The sequence below is a fragment of the Condylostylus longicornis genome, unplaced genomic scaffold (genome assembly GCF_029603195.1).
Source record: "Condylostylus longicornis isolate FDR11 unplaced genomic scaffold, ASM2960319v2 ptg000055l, whole genome shotgun sequence".
Taxonomy (NCBI): domain Eukaryota; kingdom Metazoa; phylum Arthropoda; class Insecta; order Diptera; family Dolichopodidae; genus Condylostylus; species Condylostylus longicornis.
Genome location: NW_026578024.1, coordinates 15,047,643 through 15,067,350, shown reverse-complemented (window position 1 = coordinate 15,067,350; position 19,708 = coordinate 15,047,643). Strand labels below are relative to the sequence as shown.

The 19,708-nt window shown below is 22.1% G+C and overlaps 2 protein-coding genes across 3 annotated transcripts; both read left to right on the top strand.

Annotated features, from left to right (window-relative positions):
* Positions 1-969: 969 nt before the first annotated feature.
* Positions 970-18,847, top strand: LOC129611858 (putative uncharacterized protein DDB_G0282499). Of its 2 annotated transcripts, none has more exons than XM_055525261.1 (2): positions 970-1,299; positions 16,057-18,847. In XM_055525261.1, exon 2 carries the CDS (start codon positions 16,167-16,169, stop codon positions 17,193-17,195), a length of 1,029 nt encoding a protein of 342 aa, XP_055381236.1. In that variant the 5' UTR covers positions 970-1,299; positions 16,057-16,166; the 3' UTR covers positions 17,196-18,847. The 2 variants fall into 2 exon arrangements, with proteins under 2 accessions (XP_055381236.1, XP_055381237.1); XM_055525262.1 differs by lacking the exon at positions 970-1,299 and adding an exon at positions 7,162-7,667.
* LOC129612025 (uncharacterized) lies at positions 7,287-7,616 on the top strand. Its single transcript, XM_055525466.1, has one exon. The coding sequence runs from the start codon at positions 7,287-7,289 to the stop codon at positions 7,614-7,616; it is 330 nt and encodes a 109-aa protein (XP_055381441.1).
* Positions 18,848-19,708: the final 861 nt, after the last annotated feature.

Genomic DNA, 19,708 nt, shown 5'->3' with positions numbered 1-19,708 from the left:
TAAATTTCAATGTTAGCTGAAATGATTTTAATTAAAACTTACATATATCTGTTAGTTTTGTAAATGTGATGAATTGATCAAACTGGTGAAGTTTTTTTAAATCATTTTCACTATCTCATAAAATTTTCGCGCCACATCAATACAAAAAATTTATAAGAAGTCGTTCATAATGCTGTTCACATCAATTTTTATATGGTTTTAAATAAATAATTTTATTTTCTCAGAAAGTTATAAAAATTACATTAAAAATGTAACAAATAATTTAAGTTTAGCGACTTTATAATGAATGCAGTAGTTTTCTACTACCATTCATTATTGTTTATTATTTTATTCAATTGTATTTACTAACTAGTAGATATACTGTTTGTATATTGCATATTTTAAAAGACACATTTCGTGTAATAATCAAGTCAAAATAATATGTATTGTAATATAAAAAAATTACAGAAGACAGAAATAACACTGGACCTTCAAATTTAATTTGATCCATTAAAATGTGTTGAAAACATTTTGCACCTAGTATAGTTTATAAAATTTTTCTGTAACAAAATTTTGATCAACTAAAATAAGTACAGTACGCATATAAAATTCTGTCCAATTTTTGAACCTTATTTCAAACAATAAATAGAAATGATATAAATTCAAAAATGCAGTAATTTTACTGCATATAATATTATTTCTTAATATTATTCGTCAGTGTTCTTGTATTTCTTATAAAATTTTCTTTTTATGGTAACTTAGATGTATATATGTATGTATATGAATGTATGTATATTTTTAGAATATTCTTAAGACCATAATATTAATAAAACAATTATCGTATTTTCTTTTATTTTTTGTGCTTACGCAAGGCTATAGCGAAAATCAATTTTCAATTTCAACACTTTTTTTTTCTTATTTTTGACCTTTATTTTATGTTTATTAAAAATTGTATAAAGACTATTTTTCAATTTTAAAATTTAGTTGTGATAATACCTTCGTTCGGAATATAAGAAATAAATATCGAAACAAAAACCATCTTTAAATATTAATTAATTTTCTCTTTTTTTTTCAAATTTATTATACAAAAAATTAAAAAAAAATGTCTGATCAGAAAGATCAACAACAAAAACCGGCTGAGGATTCTGATGTTATTGTTCCAAAAAAAGAAGAATTTTGGGATTCAAAAACATTTCGATTAATAACGGTAATGCTGTATTTAGGTGGAGTAGGTGGTTTTGGATTTTTATTATCAGTATTTTACTTATTTTTATGGGATTCAAGAATGCCAATTATAGAATATCAACCAAAGAACTAGAGGTAAGTAAATTAATAAAAATTTGTGTTAGAATATTTTTTTATACAATATTTAGTTAAAGTTTCGTACCACTGCCAAAACTTTTACAGTTTTTAGACAAAACATGTGATAATTTCTTACAAAATTATTTTAAGATTTTTTCATGTTATATGAAATAGGCTATTAATTTTGGGCTTGTTAACTATTGAAGTAATTAAAATAGTAATTAAATAGTAAAATGTATAGCCATAGCCGAAAAATTTGTAGGTAAAAAAACAAGTTCTTATTTATTTAATAATAGCCTAATTTAATCGTGAAATTTTTATATGTATAAAGCAAAATTGTATTCTTATAAATAAAAAAATTTTTTATTAATTTTCACTTTTGATTGGAATGAATTTAATATAAGTAATTTTGAATTTTTCTATTTCTATTCAAAATTAGTAACTTAGCGCAGTAAAGAATAAGGTTATCTTAATACATTTAAATGGATTTATTTTTTATTAAAAATTTGACGAAATTATTTAATAGAAAAACCCTATGATTTTTCTGGAATTTTCGAAGTTTTGTTATTTTGCAAAATTATATTATTAAAGAAGCCAGCTACATCTCTCTTTAATTTAATCTTTAATTGACAATGAAAGCTTCCTTAACTGGCGTATAGAACTTTAGAATTATGTATAAAATTTACAGCCCGATAGTGTATCTCGCTTTTTTACTCACTTTTTGTTCACTTCTAAATCAGAATTTTCAGTATTTTCTGATGGATGTTTCACTTTTCCAATAAGATTACTCATTTTTTAATTGATTTTTTGCAATTTTATTCAAATTATCGGCTAAACGTCTCACTTTTAAAAACAAAGTGAATAAATTTTGTATACATTTTAGAAAAAAACGAGATGCGCAATATCGAATAATTCTTCTCACTCGAAAATTACATTATACAAATATATGATAGTTACCCACTTTCTTCTTACTTTCCGAGTAAAATAGCGAGATAGATGATCAGGCCCTTAATCTTTGAAATATTGCCCTTTTGATCTTCCTTTTCCTATTGATCTTCCTTTTTTTATTCCTCAAAAATGCAAATCTTTTAAAATGAGCACAATTTATTCTGGAATTTTTTATGAGACACTGAAAGGCACTGGAGTTTTTATTTATATATAGGACATCTGACAAAATAACAAAATTTAATTAAATCTTTTGATCTTGCGAATTAAGTATGTACAAAAGCGATTCCTATAATTTGCAGTATTGTGATGTTTTTAAAGTTGGAATTAGATAAAAAAAATTTTTTTGATAAACTTATCGGTTCGAAATTTATAGTAAATTTTTCGAATTCATTTTAGCACTTTTATACTAAAATTGAAATACGGAAAAATACGGATCTCGGCGAGATTTAAAACATTTTCTGCCGTTAAATATTTGAAATTTTTGAATGTTGGTTTAGAATACAGATAGAATACAGCATACAGATTTTACGTAACTGATATTTAAATAATAATAGTATTTTAATATAGTAATTTTTAGTATTTTAATATAGTATTTTAGTAATAGCAACAACGCACCACGGATTACCAATTTTAATATATTTACCGACAGCATTTCATACAATAAGGACGGCGTTAATTTTTTAATAATGCTAATAATTATTCACAAAATAATAAATTATGCAATCTTCATGTATAGTACGTACACATTAACATACGATCACGTATTTAAAAAGAAACTATTATTTTAAGAATTTAAAAGGATTTATTAAAAATAACGAATGACTAAAAAGGCTAAAATAACGACTTATTCTGTATTACACGCTATTAGTTTAGTAAAAAAAACTTTTGATAAGTCAAAATTATAGCAAGTATATAAGTAAATAAAATATGAAGATTAGATTCAGAAGCGGATTCACCAATAATCAGGAGCCTCAGGTTAATGAAATTCGTTGAATGACGTTTTTATAAAAATTTATAATATGTCATTATTAATTGCAGTATACAAGTGAATATTCGATTGTTAATAGTTAAAACGTAAATTTTTGACATTTATTGCTTTTGATTGTCCATTTAATAGAGAATCGCTTTAATTGTTTCTATCTTCTCAAATAAAGAGGTAAAAATAATCGTAAGTTAATATTGCCTCTATTACTAAAAAAAATTAAGAAGGTGCCCTTAAAAATGAAAAATTGCGATTAAAATTAATAGACTTTATACTATCTTATAGCACTTTCTTAATTTTTTTTAGCGAAGCAAACTTAAATATCAAATTTGTAGTTTTCTTTTTTTTTTTCAAATAATTGGAATCGGATATTTTCAATAATTTATTGGTATCAAATATTGTCGATAAATAAACTATTTGTCACTTGCTAAATTTATTATAAATTTTTGAAACAAAATTATTAATCATTGAGGCTATTTCTTACACAGGCAGTCGGCTGCAGTGTTTTCCGTTTGTAGATAAATCCTGCACTGCTTACATACCTTACATGTGTCGCTACAATATAAATACATGTACCGTGTGTAACTTAAAAATGATTTTCTTGTATAAGTGTGTGTGTATGCATGCATGTGTAAACAACTTGTCATCAATATTTTAACGCATTTGTATAAATTCTTGAAACGAAAAATAAATTTCAATACAAGTTTTTCAGTAAAAGAAAATATATAAAAAGCTCAGCCATTTCTTTTATATCCCATATATTATAAAAAAATATACTTAAGAACATTTTTACTTATATACTTTAAGACTTTTTTACATAAAATTTGTATATTTTAAGACATAATCTACTTAATTCCTTAATATATGTACACACACAATGACTGCTAATATAATATGTATATATATTGGAAGGACAAATTTTAAGTAATTTTTATTTTCTTTAAATTAAAAGAATATATTCTTACTAATTAGTTTAATTGAAGTATTTTTAAGATAAAGACGTAAAAAAAAAATTTCAACTATATTTTATTAAAATGCCAAATTCTCAAGAAACACAAAATATTCCAGTTGAATCGAAACAAGGAAATGAAATCGTAATAAAAAAGAAAGAATCTTCATTTTTTGATCGTAAAATTGTTCGATATTTTACGGTAATCGTTTATTTAACTGGTTTAAGTGGATTCGGTTTTGTTTTATCATTATTTTATTTATTTTTTTGGGATTCAAAAATGCCACCAGTTCCACAAATAGGAACACATAATGTCAGAGTAAATTATTAAAAAAAAATTTTAAAAATACATTTGAGCTCTGAATTGGAATGGCTATAATTATCATATTAGAAATTATGTAAGTTATATATATATATTCATTTATTATTTGATTTAAATTTAAAATAATTCAAGATTTTAGTATATTAGTTGACTTAAAACTCGAAACAGAAAATTTTATAAATAAAACAAAGGTAAACAAACTAAATGTCAAACTAAGGTTTGTATATAAATTTGATTTGTTCAGAAATGCTATTTTAATTCTTTATTTGGTTAAAAGTCCTGATGGATTAGAATTTTACTGTAGTCTCAATTTAAGTTTTATAAAATTTTAATATAATTTGACTAATTTGCCTGAGAGTGCAAAATTGTGTTATTTGCACTCTGAAATTTCAAAGTGCAATGAAATCTCATTGTTTTGAGCATCAAAAATAAAGTTTTATAAAAGCTCTCTATGATAAATTTCAAAAAAGAAAATCAAAAATTTGCTTATAAACTCGCAATACTTGTAGGTACATTCTTTTTTTAAAAATTCCATTTATGTTCAATTCAGTTCGTAAAAGGATCGATTTGTAATATGTACATACTTATGTCATAATTCAATCAGCTATCATAGTTAAAATTCGAATTAATTTTAATACTCTAGATATATTTATAATTTTACTCATTTGGTACTTAAGTTCTTATAAGGAAAAATGGAATACATATAACGTATAAAAATTTTTGTGACAGTTTTTTCAACTTAATTTGATTTTCAAATCATAAAGAATAAATATTGTGCATTTCTTAATCTTCACAGGCCAATAATAATTTCTGAATTATAAATAAAAAAATAAATGTTAAAATAATTCAACAATGTTGTTGAATGAGTATATATTTCAAAATCACTTACAATTTTAAAATATTGCAATTATTAAAAAAATAAAAAATGCATCACCATATTTAACCCATTCATCTCCAATGTAATATTTTTAGAAATACCAAGGAAAGGTGTTCTGCTTTCTTAAATCTATATTAGAAATTTTAAAATAAAAGAAAAAAATATTTAAAATATTCATTTATTTTCTATAGTTATACACACTTACATATATTACACATATTTGCGTATATTACAATAAAGTGGAATTCAAATAGAATTGAGAAGGATAAATTTTTAGACAATGAACTTCATTTTTAAAAATTATTCACTTATGTTAATATAAGGTTTCCATTTTATCGGAATTTTTTATAAAAAGAAATTATTTTTTGCTTATTCATAATACTATATAATATATTTAGTAAAATTTTCATTATGGCTGTGCTTTTTTAACATTTGCTTTTAACTGTGAATAACAATAATGTGCATATATATAAAATGTGAATATGTATATAATAATTATTAAAATATTACAGTTTTAAATCATATAACATGTATGTATGTTGAAAAATTATATTAACATACAAACACGCATTTTTAGTATTTTTCTAAAAAAAAATTTGAAAAAAGTGCGTATTACTTTAACTCCTTCCCTCCGTTCGCGGACAGGTTTACAAAACCTCTACACTTCTCTCTACGAAGATAGAAAGCTGAAATTTCATATGTACATAGATTTTTACTAGAAACCTATTGCCGTAGAAAAATATTTTTAATTATTCCACATCCTCTAAAAGTTATAGCCCTCCAAAACCTAAAAATTCCATTTTTCAACTGTTTACTACAGCGATACCATAAGCATTTTTCAAATTTTGCAAACGCAGAAAAATAGTCGCTGGCCTTTTTCAATTTTTTTTCGTTATTGGATAATTATGAACCATGTTGTCTTGCGTACCTAAACCACCTTTGTCGAGTTATCTGTTTTGTGTATTGATAACAGCAAAACAATGACGGTGTTTTGTTTTCTTAAAGTTAAGAAAACAAAAGTTCAAAAAATGTTATCGTTATAAAAATAATAATTTATTTCAAATCATTTTTTTTTTATAGCAATAAATTATATAAAGGTTTCTTTGTATAGTTTTGTACGATATATCATTATATAATTAAATAATATAAATATGAATTTCAAAATGTATCCAATGAAAACACCTGGTACTTTAAGGGTTAAGAGAAAAATTTAATTTTATTCAGAGCAAAGATATTAAAATTGTAACATAATTTAATCAAATTGAAAATATTTTGCATTTAACACACATACTTTCACATAGTAATATTTTTGAAAATTTTAATGAAAATTTTAACGGCTAAAAAATTACAAGTTGAAAATTTAGAATAAAACAATGAGTTCAGGAACTTTTTGCTTTGCATAAAGTGCGTAAATATCAAAATTTTAAGTAATTGTTATAACCATACATGCAATATATGTTTGTAAATTGTATACATGTGCATGTATGCACGCATTCTGCATATTTTTATTTCTTATCAATGTCAATGAAACAAAAATGGAATTTTCAAAAAATAAATAAAAGAATTAAGTAAATTAAACGGATTTTATTAAAAAAAAATGCAAATTTAGCAGAAAATAAAGTAAAACAATATATACATACAGTTGTACATACAAATCTGATTGATTTAATTGATTTTAGAGAAAATAAAGGAATTGAAAAATGCTATGATGATTTTTAGAGAATTTTCGTATTAAATAAATTCCATTTGCGTTATATATAAAAGCTGTCATTTAAATTAAAAAATTCTTAGTTACAATTTGAACGTGAATTTATTGCATACGGTTTTCAATTAAATTATAACATAATAATTAAGTTAACATTCATTTAAACATATACATATATATATATATATATATATATATATATATTGTTTAAAAATCATAAATATGGATACTATTGTAAAAAAGCAATTAGTCAAAATTTCTGAAGAACAACAAGGTGGTGAACAAGATCAAAATCAAGAACAGGATCAACAACAACAACAACAACAACGACCTCAAACAGAATATGTAGAATTAAAACGTCCAGTTTTTGTTAAAGCACCAACAATTGTTAAAGCTGCATCAAAATTAGTACGTCTAGCAATGGTTTTTGTCTACATCTGTTTTGTATCTGGTTTAGGTGTAACCTTATCATTTTATTATTTATTTTTTTGGGATTCATCGAAACCAAAAGTTTTTATTATGCCAAAATCAAAACCGGCATATCCAATGTAAAAAAAAAAACTAATTCTTAAGAGAATGTAAAAATAAATAAACACCAAAAATGTAAGTTGGAAATATATTCTATATAAATGTATAATTTTTATAATGTTATACGAATACATATCCGTAATTTATCTCATGTATAACAATATTACGAGTATAATTTCATCTTTTCATAACTCTAATAATTTATGGGAATTATCTAAAATTTTATAACTTTTAGACAGAAAATGTGAAAGTATACATTCATTTAGCCAAGCATAGTGTAATTAATTGGAAACAGCAATTTTAAGATTTCTCATAATTTTAATTTCCCGATATCGGAAAATAGCGTCAAAATTTTCATATGTCTTACGCGATGTCAATCCAGCTTTGTTACTGTCCATATATGTGTGAAATTTATAATGACCACCAAAAGTGTTTACCGAAAAGTCTTTACCGAATTAAAGGAAATTTTATTTATGTCCCCAAATTTTAAATTTTGTCTTTATACCGGTTTAAAATTGGAGATTTTTTTTGTTACCATATGTGTATAAAACATACACTTTCAATTGTGGGAAAAAAAAGTAATCAAATATTATTTTATGGTGAATGTTCTACCTATGGTACTATGTATCTTATGGTGCTATATATAATCTAAATTCTGTTATATAATGTGTTTGTAATATTAAATTGCTTTAAAAATTTTGATTAAATTTTTATATTTTACCATTTACACACTATTTTATATATTTTTTTTTCCTTTTTTTGGAATGTTATTTACAATAATTTTGAATTGGTTCAGGATTTTTATTGCTATAAAATTTTTTATTTCTTCTCAGTTACTTAACTATTTAAATCATTCTAAAATAAACGTATAACATAGATTAATATTGGGAAACATATCAAATTTGAAGAAAATTCATTAAAATTTACAAAAGAACGATTATTGAAAAATTGCATACTTTTAGGTAATGAAAACGCATTTTATTTTTTGCAACACACGCATAGAAAACAAGGATATTACGTTAGATTTAGGGAAAAATTTCAAAAGTAAATGGTCATTTTCTCCATAATGAAATAATTTATAGGGCAAGGTTATATTAAAAATTTTTATCTATTTCACCTCGAATTAATTTCAGTGTATGATTTTTAAATACTCAACTTTATCGTAAAATTATTTCCATATGTAACTGGTATATACAATATCGTTTTGATTTACCGTCTTATTAAATATTGCAAATGTTTAGAAATGCATTCGAAAACTTGAATGGTTTCACTTTAGAAATTTGAAAACAAAACAAAAAAAAATGATTTTTATATTTTCGTGTTTTTATTTGTAACTAATAAAAAAAGGGAAAGTGATATTAATTTAAAGAAAAATAGAAGAGTAGACAAATAATATAGAAAATTATAAATAAAATAGAAAAAATGTAAAAAAAAAATGTAATCGGATTTTAAAATAATTTACAAGGATACGAACATTTCAAATTCACGTTGATGGCCAACTGACTGTATATATGACAACTAACGGGAAGGAAGTAAATTCATATACGTGTTAAAAATGTTATACGTAAAATATAATTAAATTGATTTGAGTTGAAAGTATGTTTTTAGGTGAATATTTAATTAATTTCTTACACTATACCTTATTATTGTGTATGTACATATGTGTATTTATATAAACATAGTTACGTATTTTAGGTATGTACCGAAAAGAAAGAAACCTTGAACTTTAAAAAAAAAAAACATGCGTTTTATTTTTTTACATTTTATTTTAGTATGTTGATGGTTAATTTTATACACTAGCAATGTGTATAACAATTATGTATAACAATTTAAAATTAAAAATATATAAGAAGAAACTGTAACTGGGCACTCTAAATTTTTTTTTGTTTTGGAATGTACAATTAAACTTGCTCTTAGTATGGAATCAGTATAGTTGATGTAGAGATATCGTAAACTGTTCAAAAACTTGACTATATAGATTCGAATCTTTCGTATGTATTTATATAAATTTTTTGTATCTATGTTTGCAAAAATAATAATGACCTTTTTACGACAAATATCACTATCACTTTGTGGTTCGATACTCAGAACGTCCACAATACCTGTATTATAGTTTTTGTTGTACATGCATATATAGGTAAAATTTATGTTGTAATACGTATAAAACATATATGTATGTATATAAATATTGTAGTTTTGAGAAATTGCAATTACAAAATTTTTTAAGACATTTTAATTCTTCACTGAATTAAATTTTGATTTTCGACATTTCCAAATAAGTTTTTATAACGTACTTTTATTTACTACAATTAATGCGATTATTCAGCATGAAATATTAAAATGTGCTTGAACGTATAGAAGATATTCTGTTTTATATTAGAACAGAATTTTTGGAAAATAATTACTACTGAGTGAATACTTGAAATTAAAAAATTTATATATGAAATTTTTTTAATTTAAGTAACATAAAGTTGTCACTGAAAATTTGAGTGAAGAAATTTAATGGCACATACATATATTTTGATATAGTTATTGCCCTATATAGCTTAAATACAAAGATTCATAAAATTCTTTCCACATCTTTAATTTTAATATTCAATTAATAATATACAAAATAATTTTCTCATGAAATAAAAATCTTAAGTTTAATATAAATTTACGTAATTGAAAGGGAAGCTTATATACTTGACTGAAATTCCTTTACTTCAATACTTGAAATTACTGTAGTAGACAATTTCATAACCGCAGCATAACCGCGGCTTTACTAATATTAATGTTTTATTATCGTGTAGCCTTCTTCATAAATGCAGTATATCTGCAGTATATTTATGCTCATAAATAAATGTTGCTAATCTAATGTTTATAATATCAAAAATGTTAATAAACATTGCTTAATTATTTGCAATATAGCGAAATTGTTGTGAGTAGCACAGTTAAATCTCATATCCATCACAATTACGCATTTCCAGTTCATATCGCGTTTTGCAGTTATTGTTTTGCAGTATTGCGTTTATGAAATTTTCTGATATATCCTTCTGATATATAGATTAATTATCTCGTGCAGCCATAGATTACATAATATATAATATTACTGCAATTATTTGACCTATGTTAATATTATATTAAAATACTTATTTATTAATTATTTCAGTATTAATTAATAAAACAAGAAATTCAATATTTGATTGCATTATTTTTAAAATGTTCATTAATTAAAATATATATACAACTAATATAATTTATATAAACAATTTTTAATTTTGTAATAATTTTTATATTTCTGTACCCAAGTATGTTTAAATATATTTTGCGCATTACATTTATAATTTCTAATTGAAATGCCTACAAAAGTGTGTAATTTAATTTTCTTATATTTGTGTATGTATTTGGTTACATAAAATATATTTATTATGAGATCCTATTCCTCCTATATATGTATATGAAATAAGAGACAAAAAAAAAAAACACTTACCTACTTTTTTTTTGTTTAATTTAAATAATATTTTTTTCTTGTAAGTTCATTTTCATATTACATAATTTATTGCAAATTCATTTTATACGAAAAAAACCAACTCCCGCATATATTTAGAATTACATATTACTTACTCTTATTATTATATAAGTACTACACAAAAATACGTCTACATATAAACAATAAAAAAACACCTTGAAATTTTAATGAAAAGTTATTCTTTGTTCACTAAACATTAATTTGTTATTTAGATTCCTGAAATCATAGTGAAAATCAATGTGGAACCTAAGGAAATTAACAAATACTTTTTTGACATTTATTTTTCAAACCTTAATAGTTATGCGTACTCAATTTTGCGGTTTTTGCTGCGAGAACAGTAAAAATTTTCACTTAAAATTCATAATTAAAATTTAATTTTGAATAGATTTATTACCAAACTATTGTTAGTATTGAAATAATCTTACCGCTTGAAAGTTTTCTTTTACATTTCATAAAACAAAAGTATTAAAAGCATTATCAAAGATAAAAAGATTCAAGACATGCATATAAAAGCATGCTCACATATCCCATTTTCTATTCTGGTATGTACTTAATTTGCAACAAATTTAATAATTAAATACTACGCAAACTGTCAAAAAAGGATTTTCGAAAATGTAACAATATTTTGACAGTAAACTGCAAACCAAGATATCAAAAAAATCAGCGCAAATTTGCAGTTTTACTTTAACTACAAGTAAATATAGTCAAAAATTTAAGGATGTCGGAAGATTGAGAAAAATTTACCCAATAACTACAAAAATTTGCTCTACTGCAAGTAGCAAATTTGAAGTTGAAACCGGTAAAGCTACTTAAGTTCAAAATTAGAACTTCAAACTGAATTTTCAAAAATACCCTTTCATTAATATAGGAATAACAACATATAGGGATCCCATTGTATTTTATCAAAATTATAGGTTATAATATTATTGAATCACATATAATATCATTTTTATAAAATTCATACAAACTTTAGTTTAATACATTTTTCTTCTTTTGTTTTATTTGATTTTCGTTGTACCATGTGATTGGAGCGCACAGTCACAATATTTAAGGTACATATAATTTTAAAATAATAAATGTTTTATTCTTATTTAAATTATGATAGTCCATGTTAAAATTCCACCTCACTTACTTAAATAGTAAGGTCTCTAATAGATAGTTGGGTTGTGATATTTTCAAATTTCCAGTAATAAGAATCAATATTGAGTATTGGTCTTTCTACTGATATTATGTTGCTAACATAACGTAATCGAGCCTTACTCCCTGTAAGAAAATACTCTCGAAAGACAACATAACTAAAGACAATATAAAGGCAATATAAACTCAAGCATGAACAGATTTTTTTCCGAAAAATTAATGAAATAAATTAGGATCGAATCAAATGATTAGCACTTTTCCTTTGAACAAATGAAAATCTTTTTTCTAAAAATCATTCTACTAGCTTTACTTTCATTAAGATACCAAAATATTTCAAAAATTTGCATAAATTTAGGATGAAAAAAGAAAAAAATTTTAAGTGTTAAAGAAATTTAGAAAGGCGAAAAGCCCTTTCGCACTCTCCCTTGGGATTGGTTGGGCGCAAGCTGGCCATCTTTGGTCATCCAAACTTGAGGCTATTTGTGGGCGTTCTTACTGGACACTGCCTCTCGATGGTCCGTCTGAAAAGAATGGGCAGACGGAGTCTACCGCTTGTGCCTGGAGAAGGACGAAACGATGGAACATTTATTATATGATTGCGAGGCAGTTGATCACCTACGACTACGGTGATTCGGGCGGGGCTTTATGGCTTCGTGGAGGATCTCATGACTTGATGTGGCTGCTATACTGCAGGTTGTTAGGGGCCTGGTTGATGGGGAAGGAAATCACAAGGGTTTAAGAGTTTCGGCCCCTTGAATAAAAAAAAAACTTAAGTTAAAGAATTATGTATATTTCTTGATGACATGACATTAACCATTTGCTTTTCACTTTTATAGAAATTCGGAAAAGTTTACAATTTTAAAAATACAAGGTGTTGAAAATTCAAAATTTTGCAAAGAACTACAGAAATAAGTTTCAAGTAAAGGTGGCTAATGTTTCAGTTTTATATCTTAAAGGATGTAAGCCAGAGTGAAACTAATAAACACCTTTTTTCTATTTTTTTTGAAGTGCTGAAAAGAGGAAGTTATGTAGATCTGATAATGTTCTAAATTAAAATATACTATATAATAAATAAGGTCATAAAATAAAATTTTTGCGGAACTCATCAAAATCTCATTTGTATGTAATAAAAATATATTCTTAGATTTTAATATTAAACGTTAATATTAACGAATTGCCTTTGAGGTTTGTGCAACCATAAATGTTCTACAGAGAAAAAAAATTATGTATTCAAAATAAATCCAATTGTATATTAATAAATTTTACATCACGTACTTTATTATTATACATATATATATGCGCATGTATATAGTACTTGAATAGTGTATGTATGTTTGCATATAATAAAAGAAAATTAAAATGCCCTAGTAACCCAGATTTAGGTTATTAACCTAATATTTAACTATAGTTAAGTATAGCACACTTTTTCTCTTCTTCATTTTTATTTTCATATATCCTTTTTGCTATACAATGTTATCGATTTATAAGAGAGTTGAAAGGATTTTTCTCTGTTGTTTTCATTTCTTTATTGTTTTATTTATTCTCTTTACACTTTTTTCCATATATATATATATATATATATACAATTCCTTTTGTAATTTTATTATTATGTTTCGCACATGTACATATATAGATAGAAATATTATAAATGGGTACCTTTAGGTTTATAATTGTATAGATTAATTTTTGTTTTCTTTCTTTACACTATTTTTATTATAACAAAATAAGAATATTGAAGGATATACACAATATTCATAGTATAATAGTTAAATGAAATCAAGTGAATAAAAAAAAAAAAACAAACAAATTTATTTTAAATTTCTCTTTTATGCATTCAGTTGCATTTCTGCTACAATTTATATAACAACAGAATTGTATTTTTTCGAGAAAAAAATTTAAAATCTAAATTTTAGATATAATAATAATGCAAAATGTAAAATTAAAATTATAAATTAAAATAAAAATTAAATAAATTGCGCATAAAATGAATCTATTTGAAAAAATTTATTTAAAGAGAAATATTGAAATAAAAAAATGTTTACTGATGCAAACTCAATTGAAATTGATGATAAAATCAAATTACCCCCAAGTGAAACATTAAATCAATTATATAATTTAAATCGAAATCGTAAAGGTATACGTGTATTAACAGTAGCTGTATATGTATTAAGTGTATCATTAACAGCAATTATATTATCTATTTATTATTTATTTGTATGGGATCCAAATGAATTAAAGACCTTTCAACATCCACCGATAGCAATTTGTGGTAAGACAAAATTATTACTGTTTACGACTAAAATAAAGTTATACTACTCGTATGTAGTAATATAATAGTAAATTAAAAAAATACTAAAATTGAAAAAATAATAAAAGAATCTATTCTATACAATTATATTTTTTTATATTATTTATATAACATATATGTGTATAATATGTATATATATAGATGGTGTAAACTTAGATAACAAAAATGAAATTAAATGATTTATTTAAAAAAAATTGTAATAAAAATCTTTTTTAAAAAAAAAAATATAAGTGCATTTTTTAAAATAAAACTGGTATATAATTCTATTAAAATGCAAGAAAAAAAATTTACAATGCCATATTTTAGATTATATAATAACGTTTTATTGTTATGCATATAATATTATTTATATACACATACACATCCATATATGTACTTATAAAAGATAATATCAAAAAATATTTGACCTAATTTAAAAAAAAAAAATAACGATTGTACTTATTATTGCAATTGTTATACTGCTTTTTTTTCTAATGTTATATTTTACTTTCAAAGTTAAATGAATTTTATTATATATATATATATATATATATATATATATATTATATTTCTATGCATATGTATGTGTACATAGATTTCATTTATATCATAGAGTTATATATAATATAAATGAATAGTAAGATATATTTGATTATGTTATCAAAATTGCATAATTTCTGCATTTAAATATTGGAAAAATAATAAGGAAAAAAACATATTATTTTTTCATGAAAGTATATTTATATGTGCTTTTAAATAAATTTGTAAAATTAAAATAATAAATGATTTCATCTTACATTTAAATAAATGTATGTAAATGCTCTTATACAGATTTTAGTTTATTTAAAAAATATTTTTGAAATTTTGAATGAAAATGGAAAAATTTTTTGAAATTTTGAATGTGTTTTCTTATAACTATAAGAATACATTTTGGTATGAACACAAATTTGTGCTACATGGGCAGTAACGATATTTTATAATATTAAGTATACTTACAGTCATTTATTTAAAGTCAGTTAATATTGATGAATTTTAATATCTAGGGACATTGTAAAATATTAAACTACATTATTACTGTTGTTATTGAATTATATGTCAAAATCGATTGTAATTTTCGATTCATACTGAGTAGAAAAATTTCAATTGTCAAAGTTTAGCAAATAAAAATTATTTTTTATTAAAAATTTTAATTAATATCTAAATATGCGTGCATTTTCCATTCAAAATTGTAATTATGTAAACGACTACAAATTTAGGAATAAAATTAATGAATTCCCTTTTTGAAAAAAATATATTGGGAAAAAATTAAAATTAAAAATTTGAATGGTTTTTGGATGAGTTTTTGAAAGGTTGTATTTCTTGATCCAATATAACTAAAAATATAATGCTTTTAAAACTTGTAAATTAATCACTAGAAACTTTTTAAAAGTGATCTTTTATCATATTTTTTGTTATATACGCATACATATACTAATGTTATTTATTATACGTTAATAAAATAGTAATTTTTGTTTTATTTTATTTTTCAGATAAAATTGTTATACCAGAATTAATAGCAATTCAATTATTTAATTCATCGACAGAAATAAGCGCTGAAGAATTTTATAAAAGAATTCTTTATCATCATCGTCAGGTCCTAATGGAAGAGCAAAATAAACAAAAATTAAAATTATGGCAATTAGAACAGAAACAACTTCAATTGAATATTATGTTGCATCAACAAAAATTTATGAATTATTCAGATTTTCATAAAAATATTTTAATACATCATCATCAACAACTTTTAAATAATAATAAAAATATTTTAAATATTAAAAAATTTAGAAATTTATCAAATACAAATAATGAAAATTTTTTATATAATTTTACGAATTCAAATAATTTTAGTAATAATTTGAATTCAAATTTAACTTCATATATAAAAAATCTAGACCAAGATGAAAATAAATCAGAAAATGAAACTACATATTTAATACCAATTATTGAAAACTCATTAAATAATAATAAAGATAAAAATAAATCAGATTCTTTTCAATCATGGTTTACTATTATGCCTGAATTAAATAATAATTTTAATTTTAAAAATAATTTCAATATTAAAAATAACAATAGTGTTATTTTTGAATCGAAAGAAAACTCAAATTTTACAGATTTTACATACAATATTACAAGTAATTTGAATAAAAATTCTTCATTAGAAAATTGTAATTCGAATTGCAATAAAACAATAATTAATAATAATCTTGATATTATTTCAAGGGTAACGAGAAGTAAACCTTTAATAAATTCATTTGAAATAAATAAACAACATTCCTATAAATTCAATAACAATTATGAAAAATTATTATTTAATAATGGAAAAAAATTAAGAAAATTAAAAAGAAATTTTAATAATATTAGAAAATCTAATAAAGCTCAATTTAAAAAATTGCAACAAGATAGAAACATTAATTATAATCCTATAAATAAATATATTAAAAAAAGATATAAAAAAATTAATTTTCATAGTTCTGATTTAATTAATTATAAAAATATAATACGAAAATTAATAAAATCAAATATTAAAAAACATCATAAAAAAAATAATAAAATTCTTTTAAAAAATTCTGATGATGAAGATTACTATAACATTGATAGTAGCGGAGATTCTGTAGATTCTATAAGTTAAAATATTGTTTAAGTGAATTTTTTAAGAAAAGAAAAATACAATATATTTAAGATATAACAAAACTTTTATATTATTATATATAATTTTCAATATTTTAAGATTAAATTATAAAATTTTTTTTAATATATTCATTTTCAGTAGTAAAACTATTCAATACTCGGAATGTCTAAAAACAAAAACTATAATATGCAAATAATTAAATAAAATAAAATTATTACTGATGACGGTACGTTACGGCATTCTGTAATTTATTTTTGTTTGTATTTGGACCCGAATTTGCAGGGAACTTTGACGGAACTTTATGAGTTTCTAAAATTTCGACTACTGGATACAATATTATTTCAATTATTTTAATTTAGTTTAATATAATTATATTAATTTTAAATTTATTTATTATATTTAAATAAAATTAAAAAAAAATAATTAAATTGAATTAATATTTAAATTTTAAATTTATTTAAAATAATTTTTTTCCTTTTTTTTTTGTAATAAAACAATACTATAAAAATGAACCTACTTTTGTCAATTTTATTAGTATATGGTATACTCAAAATTATTTTCAATAAGTTGTAAACGTTTTTAAAATAATAATAGTTATAGATTATTATGAAATACATACAGTTTGTAATGACTTAAAATAATTAAATCACAATGAAAATTTGGTTTGTAACAAAAAAATTCATATTAAATTTTCACTTAGTAGTTCTGTAGTTCAAATCTATGTATAGTTCAAGTTAAAAATAGTTAATAATAATATAAAATATGCGAAAGGAGTTTAAAATGCAACTGTGCAAAACTTAAATTTAAATCTTAAATTTTTTCTTATAATTTCTTTAAATTTATAAAACCTGGTAGATTTATTAAAATTGTTAATTACATTATTATTTTCATTATTTTTTCATATTATTATTAAAATTTAATATATGTATGTATATATATATATATGACACCAAACATACAATTTGAAATAATTTGAAATTTAATTTAATTTATTATTATTTAATTTTGTCTTACATAATTTTAAAAACAAGTGCCTAAATTCTATAAAAAGTTTCAACACAAAATATAGAACAAAAAAAAATTATACGCATAATATTGTAATTTTTATATTATTTAATAGTTCTTATGTAATTATAAAATAACAAAGAAAAAATTTTGTGGAAAATTATTCACCAAAAATGCCTAAAAGTTATTTTTACTAATATATACATATTATAGTGATTAGCATCACAAAACCAATAAATGAATACAATTATGAGTATACCAATATCTCAAAACAAGATATAATAAATTAAGGATTTTATCATAAATTTTAAACTGAATTACATAATATAAACTAAATTACTCACTATCAAGGGGAAAAGATAAAATACTGTTAGTAAAATTAATAAATTAATTATATATTATTATAACTATAATACAATTATTTAAAAAAACCTTCAACAATTATAAATGAGCAACGAAATTAACAGAAACAAGGCCTTATTTAAATAAAACCACAGTTGATATTAATAAAATTATAATATTAAATATTTAGAAAATGAAAATAATATTGTTATTTTATACACCGAGTTAAAAAAAAAAGTAAAAAACAAAATATAACAAATGATGATAAAAAATTCGTCCGATGGTAAATGACTTTAAATTATTTAGTACATACATTTTTTGTTAACAATTTATTTTTTAAATAGCTCCCAATATACGGTTTCAATAATTTGTAAAAATGAAATCGTTAACTAAAATTATTGTTAAACACAATGTATATTAAATGTTTAATAGTGATTTGTGAAGAATATTTAATTAGTTGCTTATAAAGATATATAATTTGCATATATATTTATATACATATATGTGCTATTAAAATTATTAATTGTATATTATAAATTAGTTAAAATAATAAATATTATAACTTGTTAACAGAATTATAAACTTGATTTCATTTATTAAATTTTTCTATTTAAATACGGTAAGTAAAACATAATAATATTTTAATTAAAATAATAAATTTACGAGAAAATAACTATTAAAACTGAGTCTTTAGTTTGTTATTAGTTCTGCAATTTTTTTTTAATTAATTCATTTGAAAATGATTATAATTGCTGATACAGAATATAATAATTTAATAAAATTGCATATTCCAAAATTTAAAAAATATAATGAAAATAAAATTTAAAAGTTAATAATTCATGTTCTAATATTAATACATGACTGTTGAATTTTTTATAGAATACTAATAAGATTTTTGCTCCTCGTATCTGCTTATTACTTTCAAATTCACATTTAACATATCTGCTGCCTGAGAAACAAGATAATTTAAAACTATTTCTTATACCTTATTCACAGTAAAATTTAAAATACAGCTAATGTCGTATATGAAAGTATTACGTGTTAATTTCTTAGAGCCTGAACAGGATATTAGAAAACTACAACTGAATAATTAAACAAAGGAATCATAAATTTGACAAACTATTTTACTTTATTAATTCATTTTTATATTAAATTTATTTATATCA